Source organism: Bos grunniens, chromosome 1, assembly GCF_055505025.1.
Source record: "Bos grunniens cultivar Pamir isolate PY7600 chromosome 1, Bosgru_T2T1.0, whole genome shotgun sequence".
In the NCBI taxonomy this organism is placed as follows: Eukaryota; Metazoa; Chordata; class Mammalia; order Artiodactyla; family Bovidae; genus Bos; species Bos grunniens.
Genome location: NC_141165.1, coordinates 20,675,225 through 20,692,186, shown reverse-complemented (window position 1 = coordinate 20,692,186; position 16,962 = coordinate 20,675,225). Strand labels below are relative to the sequence as shown.

General features: G+C 36.5%; 1 protein-coding gene across 1 annotated transcript in view; it reads right to left on the bottom strand.

The window, feature by feature from the left end:
• The window catches only part of UBA5 (ubiquitin like modifier activating enzyme 5), a 32,903-nt gene that overhangs the window by 14,404 nt on the left and 1,537 nt on the right, over positions 1-16,962 (bottom strand). Inside the window, exons 2-8 of the mRNA XM_086352191.1 lie at positions 11,837-11,882; positions 11,632-11,721; positions 8,569-8,678; positions 6,610-6,696; positions 5,608-5,692; positions 3,635-3,739; positions 3,328-3,455 (exon numbers count right to left, since the gene is read on the bottom strand). Coding sequence (XP_086208317.1) covers positions 3,328-3,455; positions 3,635-3,739; positions 5,608-5,692; positions 6,610-6,696; positions 8,569-8,678; positions 11,632-11,721; positions 11,837-11,882 — 651 coding nt within the window. The remainder of the gene's footprint in view (positions 1-3,327; positions 3,456-3,634; positions 3,740-5,607; positions 5,693-6,609; positions 6,697-8,568; positions 8,679-11,631; positions 11,722-11,836; positions 11,883-16,962) is intronic.

The window sequence follows — 16,962 nt, the reverse complement described above, 5'->3', positions numbered from 1 at the left end:
TGGATCTGTCTCCTACAGTAATGGAAATGAAAAGAAAAATAAACAAATGGGATCTAATTAAACTTCTGCACAGCGATGGAAACCATAAACAAAACAGAGACAAACTATGAACTAGGAGAAAATATCCACAAACTATGACCAATAAGAGGTTAATTTCCAAAATATACAAACAACTCATATAGCTTAATATCAAAAAACAATCCAATCAAAAAATGGGCAGAAGACCTAAACAGACTTTTTTCCAAAAAAGACATACAGATGGCCAAAAAGCACATAAAAAGATGCTCAATATAGTTAATCATTAGAAAAATGCAAATCCAAACTACAATGAGGTATCACCTCACACTGGTCAGAATGGGCTTCATCAAAAGGTCTACAAATAATAAATGCTGGAGAGGATTTGGAGAAAAAGGAACCCTCTTACACTGTTGGTTGGGATGTATATTGGTGTAGCCACTAGGAGAACAGTATGGAAGTTCTTTAAAAAATTAAGAATAGAGTTTTCATATGATACAAGAATCCCATTCCTTGGCATATGTCCACAGAAAACTCATTTGAAAAGATACATGCATCCCAATGTTCACAGCAGCACTATTCACAACAGCCAAGACATGGAAGCAACGTGAAAGTCCACTGACAGAAAAATGGATGAATGTGTGGTGTATATATATAAAATGAAATATTACTCAGTCATTAAAACAAGAATGAAATAATGCCATTTGCAGTAACATAGATGGACCTAGAGATTATCATACTAAGTGAAGTAAACCAAAGACCAATATCATCTGGTACCACTTATATGTGGAATCTAAAAAACTTGATACAAATAAACATTTACAAAACAGAAACAGATACACATAGAAAACAAATTTATGGTTACCAAAGGGGATGGGAGGTCGGCAGAAAGGGAGGAGGATAAATTAGGAGTATGGGATTAACATATACACACTAAATACATAAAATAGGAAAACAAGGACCCAATATACAGAACAGGGAACTACACTCAATATCCTGTAATAACTTATGAAGGAAAAAAAGCTGAAAAAGAATATATATGACTTTGCTGTAAACTTCAAAAATAAAAGTTTGATAACACCTAATGTTATGAAAGATCTGGACAAACCAAAACTGTCATGGAAACGTAAATCCTTTTGAAGGAGAAATTTAGTAGTATCTGTCAAAATAAGTATTGCATAAACTTAGAAATTATACTTCTAAAAATTCACACTATAAAAATCTAGTTTACCAAGATAGAAGGCAAATTGTTTTTTGCAGCATTGTTAGTAACAGCAAAAAAAAACAAAAACAAAAACTACAATCTGTAAGTAGCCTAAATGTCCATCAACAGATATGATACATCTAGACATACAGATGTACAGAGAGATACTTTATAGAAATGACTATTTTCCCCCTTCTTCATAACATACAATAAAATATTGTGTTTAGATAGGACCTATTGAAGTCTGACAGACTATTTGTCTTATATGAAACAGTCACAGAGAGTTGCCTTGAGAGTTCTTATGTGTGCTGGTATTTCTTTGCTGGTAGGTGATACTAAGATTAGAGTGCCTCTCTGTATCATGTAACAATTTTTTCTTATTATATTGGATGCTGAAAAACATAATTAAGCTTATTAACAGTGTAAAGTGAGGTAAAAAAATGGCCTGAGTTAAGGAACAACTAAAGTAGTTCTGCTTTTCATAAAGTATGAGTTGGTTCAAAAACTGACATTAATTTTAGCCACAAAGAAACATTTGTCCTTAAAAAAAAAGAATAAAGAAAACCTTGTCCTTATTAGCTATAGTTTAGATGTGTGGTTGCTGGGGTATCTATTTATGTATAGCAGAGGTATTACCCTAGTTAAAGTTTAATCACATATTATTTTTATTAATAAATAATAAGCATCAATGGCAGAAAGTGAAGAAGAATTAAAGAGCCTCTTGATGAAAGTGAAAGAGGAGAGTGAAGAAGTTGGCTTAAACCTCAACATTCAGAAAACTACAATTATGGCATCTGGTCCCATCACTTCATGGCAAACAGATGGGGAAACAAACAATGGAAACAGTGACAGACTTTATTTTAGGGGGCTCCAAAATCACTGCAGATGGTGACTACAGCCATGAAATTAAAAGACGCTTGCTCCTTGGAAGAAAAGCTAGGACCAACCTAGACAGCATATTAAAAAGCAGAGATGTTACTTTACCAACAAAGATCCATCTAGTCAAACCTATGGTTTTTCCAGTAGTCATTTATGGATGTGAGAGTTGGACTATAAAGAAAGCTGAGAGTCAAAGAATTGATGCTTTTGAACTGTGATGTTGGAGAAGACTCTTGAGAGTCCCTTGGACTGCAAGGAGATCAAACCAGTCAATCCCAAAGGAAATCAATCCTGAATATTCACTGGAAGGACTGATGTTCAAGCTGAAACTCCAATACTCTGGCCACCTGATGCACAGAACCAACTCAACAGGAAAAACCCTGATGCTGGGAAAGACTGAAGGTGGGAAGAGAAGGGGATGACAGAGAATAAGATGGTTGGATGGCATCACCGATGCGATGGACATGAGTTTGAGTAAACTCTGGGAGTTAGTGATGGACAGGGTAGCCTGGTGTGCTGTAGACCATGGGACTGCAAAGAGTTGGACACAACTGAGCGACTGAACTGAACTGAATAAGCATCAAATCAAGTGAGTGTGTCTGTGCCTAGGTCTTCACCCTTCGGCCAAACCTGCAGATGTAAATCATTTGGTTAAGGCTTCATAAATAAATATATCAGTACTACTGTAGCATTTAACAAGAGCTATTCCAAATGGAGAAAGTAACACAATTATGTGTGTGCTGATGTGTGTAAATTAATATATATTTAAATTAAATATATTAGATTTATTTATTTATAAATGAAGGGCTACCCTGGTGGTTCACTCGGTAAAGAATCTACCTGCAATGCAGAAGACTGCCTGCCTGCAATGCAGGGGACCCAGATTCAATCCTTAGGTTGGGAAGATCCCCTGGAGAAGGAAATGGCAACCTGCTTCAGTATTCTTGCCTGAGAAATCCCATGGACAGAGGAGCCTGGTGGGCTACAGTCCATGGGTAGCAAGAGTTGGACACGACTTAGTGACTAGACCACTACCACCATATATAAATTAAATTAAAAATATATAAATTAAACCACTACCATATATAAATTTAAAGTATACATATATTACACATGTATAACATTTTAAAATATCTGTAAAATTAAATTTAAAAAATTATATACTTAGCTGGTAACTCCAATTTTGAAATGTTTGTCAAAAGTAAACAGAAAAATTATTCTTCACTCACTTTAACACATTTTGTACCAAGATCCCAGCAACCACTCCCATAGTAGTAGGAAGACTGGCTGCACAAACACCTTCTCGTTTCAGAGTCTTCTCATCAATATTTGCAGCAACTACAAGTGGCGGAGCACACTACATGGAAAAGAATTAAAAAATGTGTATTTCAAAAGAAAAGGAAAGAAGTATTCAATGTTCCAAATAGTATTCCACCATATTCAAAGTTTGGTTTTCCTTTGAACTATAAATATTTTCCCCTAGGAACTCTAGTACTTAACAATGAAAAATAATAACTCAAAATGAATCATGCGTACCGCAAAACAAGCAGATTCTCCAGGGATTATGAGCTGTATATGCCCTGAAACTGCATTTTCACTGACCCCAGACTCCATCCATGTTTGTCCAAGCTCATTACAAGCCTTAAAAGAAATAAGCGAAAAATAAGAACATTAAAAAAAAAAGTAATTTACCGTAAGTTTTTTCGTGAAAAACTGGAGTTTAACAAAATGAATTACAAAGAGTTTGTAAAAATAAATTTTAAGAAACAAGAAAACTGTAAATAATGAAATTCCTTAGCAATTGAGACTGCTTAGAAAAGTAACCGATAGCATTCAGGTAAGCAGTCAATAAATACCTAATTAAACTGAACCAAAGCATACTGGATTTCTTATTAATTAATATAAAACTTCACTTTTCTAAAATAATTTCAGCAACAAGAAACTGCAAAATGTTATTTGCAAAGTTGAAAACACAATAATTCAAAAGAAGAAGAATTCAGTTTTATTTTTGAAAAATCATGTGTGTAAGCTATCTTTACATATTTATACATTTACTTATAAGTAACAAAACTTAAAACCAATGCTGACCAAGAATAAGGCCGTATTCTAAGATATTCATTTATTTTAAAAATTATACATCAGAATTATCTGCTGTTTAATAGTTTCCTCTACTGGCCTAAGACAGAGTAGGATACTGAAACATATGCCTTACCAGCAAGGCTAGACAGGTCCCCTTAGAATAAATTTCAAAAATAGGATGAGATCACATTAAGAATAAATAAAACACATTATCAAAGGGCTTAAATGCAGAACTACTTTCAGAATGTGGAATATATACTGACAGAATAAACAGGAAATTAGTGAGAGGTAACAGGCAGGAAGGCCAGGGGCCTCCAAACAGAGGAGGTAGGCTGCAAGTGTCAGACATTTTTTCTCTCTCTTATGAGGCAGGAGGAAACAAACTAGTGATATATTTTTTTTTCCCTTCTCTATACAAATTTAAAAAGAGGTTTCTCTTAAAATACTGTGTTGCCATAATGACACCTGGTTTCACCTGAACTTAACTGTTCTCAAACCTTGAGCTAACCAATGCATTTTTCTTATGGAAATGTTTGTCTTAAGCTATGTTAATGTACTATGCAATTACCCCAGACTCTGTCTTCAAGTCCGTTTGCCTAAAGGCTCAGAACTGACTTGACAAACAGTATGTTATACTCATACACTGTTCTCTTAATGAAACTATACTTTTGTATGGGAATATGCCTTCTTCATGTCAATAGTTTTATGGCCTGGGATGACTCACCTGGTGCCAAGATTATCTCAAAATTCATCTTGTGGGTGAGAGGCCTGGTGCCATTCTCTGAGTTTTGAGACATTTCCTTTTTTTAATTAGCAAACAGCTAGTAGCTATATAGCATCCAGCTAAAGGCTAGCAGGGGGGTATTCTTTCTGCCCCCTTCTGATGTGTATGTCAGAAGCTTTTTCTATCTCCTTTATACTTTAATAAAACTTTATTACACAAAAGCTCTGAGCGATCAAGCCTCATCTCTGGCCCCGGATTGAATTCTTCTCCTCCAGAGGCCAAGAATCCCAGCCAAGACCAAGAATCCCAGCCAAGACCAAGAATCCCGGCCAAGACCAAGAATCCTGGCGTCTTTTACTGGTTCAGCAACAACATTTCAATAGGTAAACCCATGCTATGCTATGCTATGCTAAGTCGCTTCAGTCATGTCTGACTCTGTGCGACCCCACAGACGGCAGCCCAACAGGCTCCTCCGTCCCTGGGATTCTCCAGGCAAGAATACTGGAGTGGGTTGCCATTTCCTTCTCCAATGCATGAAAGTGAAAAGTGAAAGAAGTCGCTCAGTCATGTCCGACTCTTAGCGACCCCATGGACTGCAGCCCACCAGGCTCCTCCGTCCATGGGATTTTCTAGGCAAGAGTACTGGAGTGGGGTGCCATTGCCTTCTCCGAGGTAAACCCATGAGTATAACACAAAAGATACTCACTGTATTTATTGTCATTCGAGCTTCAAAATTATCCACACAGCTAAGAACTAGGTCAACAGGTTTTCCTTCTTCTAATCCACCATTACTATGCAAAGAAAACAAGTTTTATTGGAAAAAATCAGGACACAAAATACAATCTTATTTGTTCAATCAACACATTTAGTCCTTCAGTAAATTTTTGAGTATAATTGTAACACAGAATTTAATATTAAAGACCCAGTATGTATTAAGTCGGAGAAGGCAATGGCACCCCACTCCAGTACTCTTGCTTGGAAAATCCCATGGACAGAGGAGCCTGTTAGGCTGCAATCCATGGGGTCGCTAAGAGTCGGACACGACTAAGTGACTTCACTTTCACTTTTCACTTTCATGCATTGGAGAAGGAAATGGCAGCCCACTCCAGTGTTCTTGCCTGGAGAATCCCAGGGACGGGGGAGCCTGGTGGGCTGCCGTCTATGGGGTCGCACAGAGTCGGAAACGACTGAAGTGACTTAGTATAGCATATATTAAGTATTCACTGTTATAAATATAATATCAATAATATTACAGTATTACTTATACTGTAAAGATGTACAGGGATAGTAGAAATATAAACTGTGTTCACAAAAATTACCATTTCTCTGTCAGCTTTTACAGACTTTTATTCATGTTTCACTACAAATGTAAATGTAATAAAAGTTAATTGAATACAATTTCAATAGTTTAGGTCTGCAGAAAACCATATTCAGATAGAAATATAACCTATAACACAGAACTTATAATGGAGGACCCCTTGCTATATCATTATAATAACAGACATTCTAAGGCTTATTTTTATTTTGTTGTTACTATTGTTTAATGGACCATATATACTATTTACTAAGCTCCCACTATATAAAAATTACACAAAATATTAACTTTTAAAAATAAATATATCAACCTTCTCATTGAGTTAATTGATAGATTTTCTAATACTGAAAGTGAAATGGACATTGTGCAAAATACTCATAAATAAAATTTTACCTTATTCTATTCATGAAATGTTCAAAGTTTTCTACTGTGGTTATATTGTAGTTGTGTACTTCAAAAAGAACATCAGGATTAATGTTCCTAAAGGGAAAAAGAGAATGATTATAAAAACTACAAGTAGAACAGTAAAAGAAAGCAAGAAAAAGCACTAAAAAGAGCTAAAGATCATTTAACAGATATTAGAGAAATGGAATTCAAGCAATTCAAAGAAAATCCAAAGTCCTCTTCTACCTCTTTCATCCCACTCAGGGACCAAGTTCAAAACATGTAGAGTGTCAGAAGGATTACAAAAATATTCCCACAGTCTCAGTTCAGTCACTGAGTCATGTCCGACTCTTTGCAACCCCATGAACCGCAGCACGCCAGGCCTCTCTGTCCATCACCAATTCCTGAGTCCACCCAAACCCATGTCCATTGAGTTGGTGATGCCATCCAGCCATCTCATCCTCTGTCATCCCCTTCTCCTCCTGCTCCCAATCCCTCCCAGCATCAGGGTCTTTTCCAATGAGTCAGCTCTTCACATCAGGTGGCCAAAGTATTAGAGTTTCAGCTTCAACATCAGTCCTTCCAATGAACACCCAGGACTGATCTCCTTCACAATGGACTGGTTTCATCTCCTTGCAGTCCAAGGGACTCTCAAGAGTCTTCTCCAACACCACAGTTCAAAAGCATCAATTCTTCTGTGCTCAGCTTTCTTTACAGTCCAACTCTCACATCCATACATGACCACTGGAAAAACCATAGCCTTGACTAGATGGACCTTTGTTGGCAAAGTAATGTCTCTGCTTTTCAATATGCTGTCTAGGTTGGTCATAAGTTTCCTTCCAAGGAGTAAGCGTCTTTTAATTTCATGGCTGCAGTCACCATCTGCAGTGATTTTGGAACCCAAAAAATTAAAGTCAGCCACTGTTTCCCCATCTATTTCCCATGAAGTGATGGGACCAGATGCCATGATCTTCGTTTTCTGAATGTTGAGCTTTAAGCCAACTTTTTCACTCTCTTCTTTTACTTTCATCAAGAGGATCTTTAGTTCTTCTTCACTTTCTGCCATAAGGGTAGTGTCATCTGTATATCTGAGGTTATTGATATTTCTCCCAGAAATCTTGATTTCAGCTTGTGCTTCCTCCAGCCCAGGATTTCTCATGATGTACTCTGCATATAAGTTAAATAAGCAGGGTGACAATATACAGCCTACTCCTTTGACGTACTCCTTTTCCTATTTGGAACCAGTCTGTTGTTCCATGTCCAGTTCTAACTGTTCCTTCCTGACCTGCATACAGGTCTCTCAAGAGACAGGTCAGGTGGTCTGGTATTCCCATCTCTTTCAGAATTTTCCACAGTTTATTGTGATCCACACAGATGTGCTGGGAATTAAGCTTTTATCACCTCTGTTAACTACACAGTTCAGTCTAACAAAAGAGCTTCTTTGCTGCTTATACAATTCAGTGCAAGAACGTTTAGGAACATAAGGAAACATCCCAGAGTAAGAGCTGCCAAACTAGGTCCCTTGGGCCAAATCTGACTACCACCTTGCTACATTTTTTGTAAGGTCTGCAAACTAAGAGTAGTTTTTATATTTTAAAATGGCTGTAAGAAAAGAAAAAAATCAAAAGAACAACAATATTTCATGATGTGAAAATTATAAGAAATTTAAATTTTAGATTCCATAAATAAAGTTTTATTGGAGCACAGTTTTGCTCATTTACTTTTATATTGCCCATAGGTACTACAACTGTATAGTTGAGCAGTTTTGACAAAGACCATATGGCTCTCCAAGCCTAAAATATTTACTATCTAGCTTATAGAGAAAAAGGCTGCCAACCCATATCTTTATGCATAAGTGAAACCTGCATTTTTATACAGGAAAATTCAGTTCCATTTATAAGTTAAGTGACTAAATACATACAGGAAGATTTCACCAATTGCAGTGCCTTCAACTGCTATTCCATTTACCTCAAAGTATGTTCTGCTGCTTGAACTTTACTTAATCCTGCTTGATGAGGTTGGAAGAAAAGTCTATTCATATTGGCCAGTTCCACCTTGTCATAGTCAAAGAGTAGCAACTAAAATGAAAATAGTGGTAATCTGATGAAAAGTGTACCAAAAAAGAAAAAAAAATAATGAACTAGTCGGCTAGTTAAAATCTGATGGGTTTAACTCTTTAACAGTAATAATATTAACTAACTTTGAAAAACTAGATGTCATATATTAACTCATTTAAGGATCACATGCAGTAAGAATATAGGTACTCTCCTCATTTTAGAAATAAGACAACTAAGGCACTTGCCCAAAAGCCACTCAGCTAATATGTAGTGAATATGGGATTCAAACTGAGGCATTCTCTGCTGTACTGCCCCTCTAAATGATTATCTCAAAAATTAATGTTCATTCCATTTCATGACAATTTTTACAAACTGTGCCAAAATCTTATTTCATTCCAATTATTGGCTCAAAGCCAACAACCCATTAGATAAATGAAAATTTTAAATAAGATAAAAAAATGCTGTAACTTAAAACCATGGTATAATACAATGCCTTTCATGAATATGGAACTAAATGTACTCACGACATGGCTCAAACATTATTCCAAACAGAATGATTAAGCAGTTAATTTATATTTCCTGCTATATATTTAGGCATGATAGCATTTGTCAAACCTGTTCACCCAACTTTAAAATGGCCAAAAGGTCCATTTCCTATCAGTAAGAGCAGGTTGAACTCAAAGATATCCAAAGTCCTTTCTTTTTTTTGACTATATAAAATTAAACTTTTATTGGATGAGACTCAGAGTAGACTAGACATGGCAGGGGAAAAAGAGGATCATGAACTTGAGCGCACAGCAATGCAATTTATCCAGAGTGAAGGAAAAAAGAACCAAAAAAAAAAAAAATTGAGCCTCTAGACCTATGGAATAATTCAAAGCAGTGTAAAAGTGATATACTTTGCTACAGTTGCCAAAGTCACTTCTTTATCTAAAATTCTGTGACTTTGTCATACAATTCTCAGTGTTCCAAATCTAACAACAAAAACAAAAATGGGATGTTCTTCTTCTCAATACAGAAACTAAAGAAAGTTAATCCAGCCCTTAATATCTTGCTAGAAAAGACATCACTTATATTCTCTATAAGTTTCTAACCCTACTTAGTCTCTCCAAAGTTTGGTTTATTTAAGCTCATTCAGACAGTATTTATTAGGTCAGGCCAAGTATTAAGTTTGAGTTTCAGCCTCATAGCTATATGAGTAAATTGTAGGAAATCCTAAATTTGAGGACAGGAGGTGTGAGTTGTAACTGTCAATAATTAGCTCTGATTCTGGGTAAGTCACTTTAACTGTTTAGGTCTGTATCCTCATTTGTAAAATAAGGCAGTTGATCTAGATCTGGTTATCCAGGGTACCCCAGGAACTCAGGAAATTTTCAGGGATAAGAAGTGGGCTCTGGATCTCCAATCCTCCATTTCCCTACTTAACCACATGAAATAGCTTCTTGTTTCTGTTTTATACATTGAAGAAAGAGTTCTGAAACTTATCTATGCAGATTCTTAGCTTACAAACTTGAGTGCACTTGGAATCACTGTATTTAAAAATACAGATGTAAAAAAAATAAAATAAAATAAAAATAAAAATACAGATGTGTGGGTCTTATTCCCAGAGGTTCTGATTACCTATTATGGGGTGCAGTCTGGACATAAGAAATTTTTTTGAACATCCCAGGTGATTCTAACTACAACAATATCATCAGGAGTTTGTGTTAAAATACAGATTCTGATTCAGCATGTCTTGAGTGGGACCTGGGAATCTTTGATTCTAACAAGTTCCCAGGTGATGCTGGGACCAGACTGAATAAGCAGTTCTTAAAGCACAGTCACTGGAATATCATCAGAGCCACCTGGGAACTTGTTAGAAATTCTTCGGTCCATCTGCAACCTACAGAATCAAAACCACTGGGTTAGAGTTCAGTAATCTATGTTTCAATAAGCCTTCCAAGTGACTCCAGTGCACACTCAAACCAAAGACCCACAAATCTTCATGATCTCTACCACCCTTGGTCAATCAACTAGGGAATGTCAGCTATAAGCAATTGTTGACAGGCATTTATAAACTTATTGAAAGATATTAAAATGTTAATAAACATTTTTAGTACTTTGGTGGTGTCTTTTCTGTATTGATAAATAAGTGCCAATTTTGAAACCACTTTAAGAATCTGGGGCATGGAATGGACCAATATATTAAAGAGCATTGATAAAGCAAGCATTTTCCCACAAAGTTTATCAAAATGATATACAATTGTGGAAAACTTTTATATTCACCCACTATCTATCTGACATCATGGACTTTAGATTTATAAATATAAGATTGGTACACTGATTTCTGGTATAAAGTCAACTTCTCCTTCCTTCTCACAATCACAATCTAAATCAATTTTATAAAAAAGTATGGAACTTCCTGGTGCTCCAGTGGTTAGGACTTGGGGCTTTCAATGCCATGGCCTCAGAGTTCAATCCATGGTAAGGGAACTAAGATCTCACGAGCCTCACAGGGCATGACCAAGAAAACTTAGGGCAAAAAAGAAAAATGCCTGGGTTAAAAAAAATCTGGAGCATTCAGCAGTTCAATTTCAAGAGTAAGAAAGGCACATGCTTTCTAGTTTGTCTTGTAAAAAACAAGTTTTAAAAAAAATTTTGGGGGATGTTTCAGTGTTTCACAACACACTTTTTCAATTTAACAGCCTTCTTTCCTAAACTTCTTTAATCAAAACACTTAAGTCCAAATTGTTTATACATTATCCCGAACAAAAAAGTTCCTGAACACAATCAGATAGTCCTTATTTAATCAGCAGCAATATTAGTTTCCTCTTGGGTGGGTTTATGTCTTAACTGGGGTAGAAAAAACAATCTGAATGAATACACCACAAATCAATATGCCATTAATAAGGAGGAAAAAAATCCTTATTTGTACCTTATTTACTCCACAAGTGAATGGGTTCCAAATACGACAGAAAATGAGAAATGCTTTTACCTTACCAATGCCACATCGTGTCAGCATTTCAGCAGTCACACTGCCAACTCCACCAACACCTACTATTGCTACAGTAAAGGTACGGATTTTCTGTAAAATGCAAAATTATATATGTGTTGGTTAATAATTCTTCACTGAAAATGTCATTGAAAATTATTTTCATTTACTGAAACCATCTTCAAAAATTTGGAAGAGTTTATCATACCTCATAGTCGCTCACAATTCCCATTCGTTTCAAAGCCATCAGGCGGCTTAAAAAAAAGGAAAAACAATGTTTTAAAGTTTACAGTCTTTTAATTAATAGTGACATAGGTAAACACACATCATCACAGAAAATAAACTGCAAGAGAAGAAACAGTGAGGGGAGTAGGGGTAAAAAAAAAGTTTTAAAGTTTACAGTCTTTTAATTAATAGTGACATACATCATCACAGAAAATAAACTTTAAGAGAACAAACAGTGAGGGGAGTGGGGTGGGAGGAGAAATCTTTCAGTTAATTTTTACCAGATGAAACTAAATCACCTCAGCAATTTTAAAAAGCATGCATGCCCGAATATCCTCCAAGACAGAGCCTGTGCAATAAGATTTTTTTTAAAGTTCCTCATACATTCATTCTAACGTGCAGTGAAGATTGAGACCTATTGACTGAAATGTTAAGTTTCCAGACGAGAATGGGTCAAAGTGAAATTTCAGCATTTTCCCATGCTTATTAGTTTATGTAAATATTTAATGTTTGATTCAGATTTAATATTTAATATCAGAATAACCTCATGACTGGAATTATATTCACTTGTTGCCTCTGCCCACAATGGTAAGTCTTTTAGTAAACACCTTTATTCCAAGGACTCTAAGAGGTACTTTAGATATCTAGTTACTGCTAGTCTGTTACCTTCTTCAGTCACCAAGCCAATCAAACTTTGGATGGGAGGCCTAACAATCGTGTTTCAATAAGCTCCCCAAGTGATTGTGATGCACACTAAAGTTTGAGAACCTTTACTGTAGATTACTTAATTTATTCTCTTGTTATGGTTGGAAGAACATATTCCCAAAGCTTTGTAAAGGGTAAATTTTGGAAGGTAAATTTTGAGAGCTTGTATGTCTGAAATGTTCTTTACCAAATTTCTTAAAAACGTTTTATCAAAATTCTATTCTTAGAAATATATTATAAAATGACAAACTGAAGTGTATATAATTGTTGAAAGCTATACTTTGCCAACAAAGGTTCGTTTAGTCAAGGCTATGGTTTTTCCTGTGGTCATGTATGGATGTGAGAGTTGGACTGTAAAGAAGGCTGAGCGCCGAAGAATTGATGCTTTTGAACTGTGGTGTTGGAGAAGACTCTTGAGAGTCCCTTGGACTGCAAGGAGTTCCAACCAGTCCATTCTGAAGGAGATCAGCCCTGGGATTTCTTTGGAAGGAATGATGCTAAAGCTGAAACTCCAGTACTTTGGCCATCTTATGCGAACAGTTGACTCATTGGAAAAGACTCTGATGCTGGGAGGGATTGGGGGCAGGAGGAGAAGGGGATGACAGAGGATGAGATGGCTGGATGGCATCACTGACTCGATGGACATGAGTCTGAGTGAACTCCAGGAGTTGGTGATGGACAGGGAAGCCTGGCGTGCTGCGATTCATGGGGTCGCAAGAAGTCGGACACGACTGAGTGACTGATCTGATCTGATCTGATACCTATACACACACAGACACACACACACTCTTAGTTGATAGTTTAACTAGATATATAATTTTACATTAGAAACAATTTTCCTTCAAAATTTCTAACATGATTTCTAGTTTCTGAAACTTCAAAATGTGCCTTAGAGTGAAACTATTCTCATCAATTGTGCTGAGTACTTATTGGACTCTTTCCAATCAGAAACGTTTAAGTTCTGGAAAATTTCCTTGAAGAATGTGGTGACTTCTTTGGTTGGTTGGTTGGTTTTTCCTGAACTTTCTGGAGCTCCTATTATTGGGAAGTTGGACCACTTGGACTAGTCTTCTATTTGTAATGTCTTTCCTCTATTTTCCATTTAGTTTTCCACTGTTCTCTGGATTTCTTACAATGTTATTTTATTGAGACTTTCACTTTTGTTATCATTCTCCATTTGCAAGAATGATTCTTTTTGTAGTACTCTGTCCTATTTCATTTATACATATATCTTTCTGAAGATATTAATGATAATGTTGGGGTTGCAGTCCCCTTATATAGTCTATTAATTTTGTTTTCTTCCTTTCACATTAGGAGCTTCTCTCATCCTTTCTGCTCATATTTAAAAGTCAGACACTAATAAAGGCAAGGATGTGGGCGCTGTTTATTTGACTTTGGGATTCACTACAGCGTAATCTCGGAGAAGGCAATGGCAACCCACTCCAGTACTCTTGCCTGGAGGAGCCTGGTAGGCTGCAGCCCATGGGGTCGTGAAGAGTCGGGCACGACTGAGCAACTTCACTTTCGCTTTTCACTTTCATGCATTGGAGAAGGAAATGGCAAACCACTCCAGTGTTCTTGCCTGGAGAACCCCAGGGATGGCGGAGCCTGGTGGGCTGCTGTCTATGGGGTCGCACAGAGTCAGACACGACTGAAGCGACTTAGCAACAGCAGCAGCAGCAGCATAGCGTGATCTGGCTGGGCTGTTTAGTAGTTGAGAAATCCACAATGTCAGTGTCTTTCAGTCTTTCTTCTTGGCACTCTCAGATTCCCTACAGAAGAATCTTTCAATTTCCACACTGAAAAGTCTTTAAGCTGATCAGTTTTGGGGTGTTAAATGGAGAAGCAAGGCTGGGAGTCCTAGCATTCAGTATGTAAACATTTAGTTAATTCCCTCCCTTCAGGCATGAAGACTTGCTTTAATTATTAATAGAAATACTCTATTTTACTCTCTAATGAGTAAATCTCTAGTAGTCTCTCCTGACAGAGAAGAGGCATTTGCCTCGCTACTCAAAGTGAAACAATGAACTTGGGTTGCTTCTTCAACAGATTTTCAGCCATCTTGTTTAGTCCTACCTTAAGCCCTTCTTGAAAGACTTATGCCTGTTCTTGAGCTTTGAGAGAATTCTATTGTATGAGTCGGGTTGCAGGCTTTAGAGTGAATTTATCGGATCCTTTAAATCAGGATCATCTATCAGTCATCTGTCTCTTTCTAGTTTCTAAAACTGTTTTACTATAATCATTTAAGTACAGAGACTCACCCATCCCCCAATTATTAACAGAAACTTTTTTCCCAGTGGTGATTTATTCCTTTTTAAAAATTATTCCTTTACTTTCATTTCAGTGAGATTGGGTAGACAGTGATATACGTCTGTGATCAATCTGCCTCTTTACCTTGATGCTGTCTTTAATCTTTATAAATAACCCTGAGAAGAATGCATTGCTGGAGAAGGAAATGGTAACCCACTCAAGCATTCTTGCCTGGGAAGGCCCATGGAACGTGGCAAGCTACAGTCCCTTGGGTCACAAAAGAGTTGGATGGGACTTAGCAACTAAACAACAACAACATCCAATTGGTCCAGCAACACTTGTTGCAAAAACAATCCTCTCCATAAATTGCTTTGGTAACTTAGTTAAAAATCAGTTGACCATATTGGTGTCACTAAGAGTCGGACACAACTGAAGCGACTTAGCAGCAGCAGCATATGAGTCTTTTACCAGACTTTCTATCCTAGTCCATAGAAATATTTGTCTAGCTTTATACTTATATTATAGTCTTATTCTCTGCAACTTTAAAATGAAATTTTAAAATAAAGTTTCGTTAAAAAAAAGAATGCATCACAACCTCCTTTTATAAATGGGGCCAGGTGGGGGAAGGGAGGGCAGATTCAGGTTAATCAACATGCCCAAGATCAGTTAAATGGCAAACAATTATTCAGAGCTGGATTTTGGAGCTAGTATTTAAAACCAGGTTTTCTAATTTTAAAGACTCTGCTCACCTTTTCATTTAGTTAACATGCTTCTAATTATATCCCTTAACACACAATTTTACAGTTACTTGTGTTGATCATTATTCTACAACCATTGAATCTCCCAAATTAAAGCAAAAGGTCTTTTGAGGGTCAGGAACTTTGTATTTCAAAATGTCACTCAATGCAATTAAAATAATGTAGAATACCTACAAATCCCTCTATATTTTTCTGATAATCATGTGCTGTGCTTTATCATAATTCTTACCACTCATACTGTAATCCCAAGTTTACCTTTGTATCTCACACTTATCTGGTAACCGCTGGAGGGAAATGACCATGTCTTTGTATTCCCAGTGTCTGTGCAAATAATAAATGGTAAATAACATTATTCAGGAAGGCTGGAAATGAAAAGGTGCACACTAAATATGTGCTGAATGTACAACAATTCAAAAAATAAGATTGACCTTATCAAGTTTCCATGTACTAGTACAGAGCTTTGGGTGTCAACTGCCATCTCCAAAGTAGCAGTTTTAATAAAGACAAAATGGTACAAATAAGATAGAAAATACTAAATGTTTAAATTTGAGTACTGAAAGATTTGTGGTTATTACAATGTCAAGTAATTGTCTCACGTTAAAATGATGTCTGAAAGATGATTCTAAATATATGATTCACATTCCTTTGCTTTTCTCAGAGGGAGCATTTCAAAATTTTCATTTTTAAAATACAAAAATGTTTAAGCATGCCAAATGGAATGAAAGTGACTAACGCTCAGTCATGTCTGACTCTGTCACCTCGTAGACTGTACCCCACTAGGCTCTTCTGTCCGTGGAATTCTGCAAGCAAGAATACTGGAGTGGGTAACCATTCTCTTCTCCAGGGGATCTTCCCCCCACCACAGGGATCAAAGCTGGGTCTCCTGCATTGTAGGCAGATTCTTTACCATCTGAGCCAGGAGAGAAGCCAAATGGAATAGTTTCTACTTATTCTGATTAATGAGATGGTAAACCTTTCACATGTGCCAAGTAAAATACATGCACTATCGTCAATTATATCTCAAAACTGAAAAACAAAACAAATTTTTTTAATGTAGTAAGATAAATGAGAGAAAAGCAAGAATCCAGCATGATTTACTTTAATGTAGATTAAAATAAACTCTTCTGTAATTACAGAACAATTATAATTTTGGTCAGGTTTTCTATGACAAATAATATTGTAATTAACAGCTTTGTGCCTAAATACTGTGTCTGCATTTTATGTTGCAATATATATGAAGTGAAGTCGCTCAGTCGTGTCTGACTCTTTGCGACCCCATGGACTGTAGCCTACAGGCTCCTCTGTCCATGGGATTTTCAAGGCATGAATACTGGAGTGGGGTGCCATTTCCTTCTCCAGGAGATCTTCCCAACCCAGAGATTGAACCCAGGGCTCC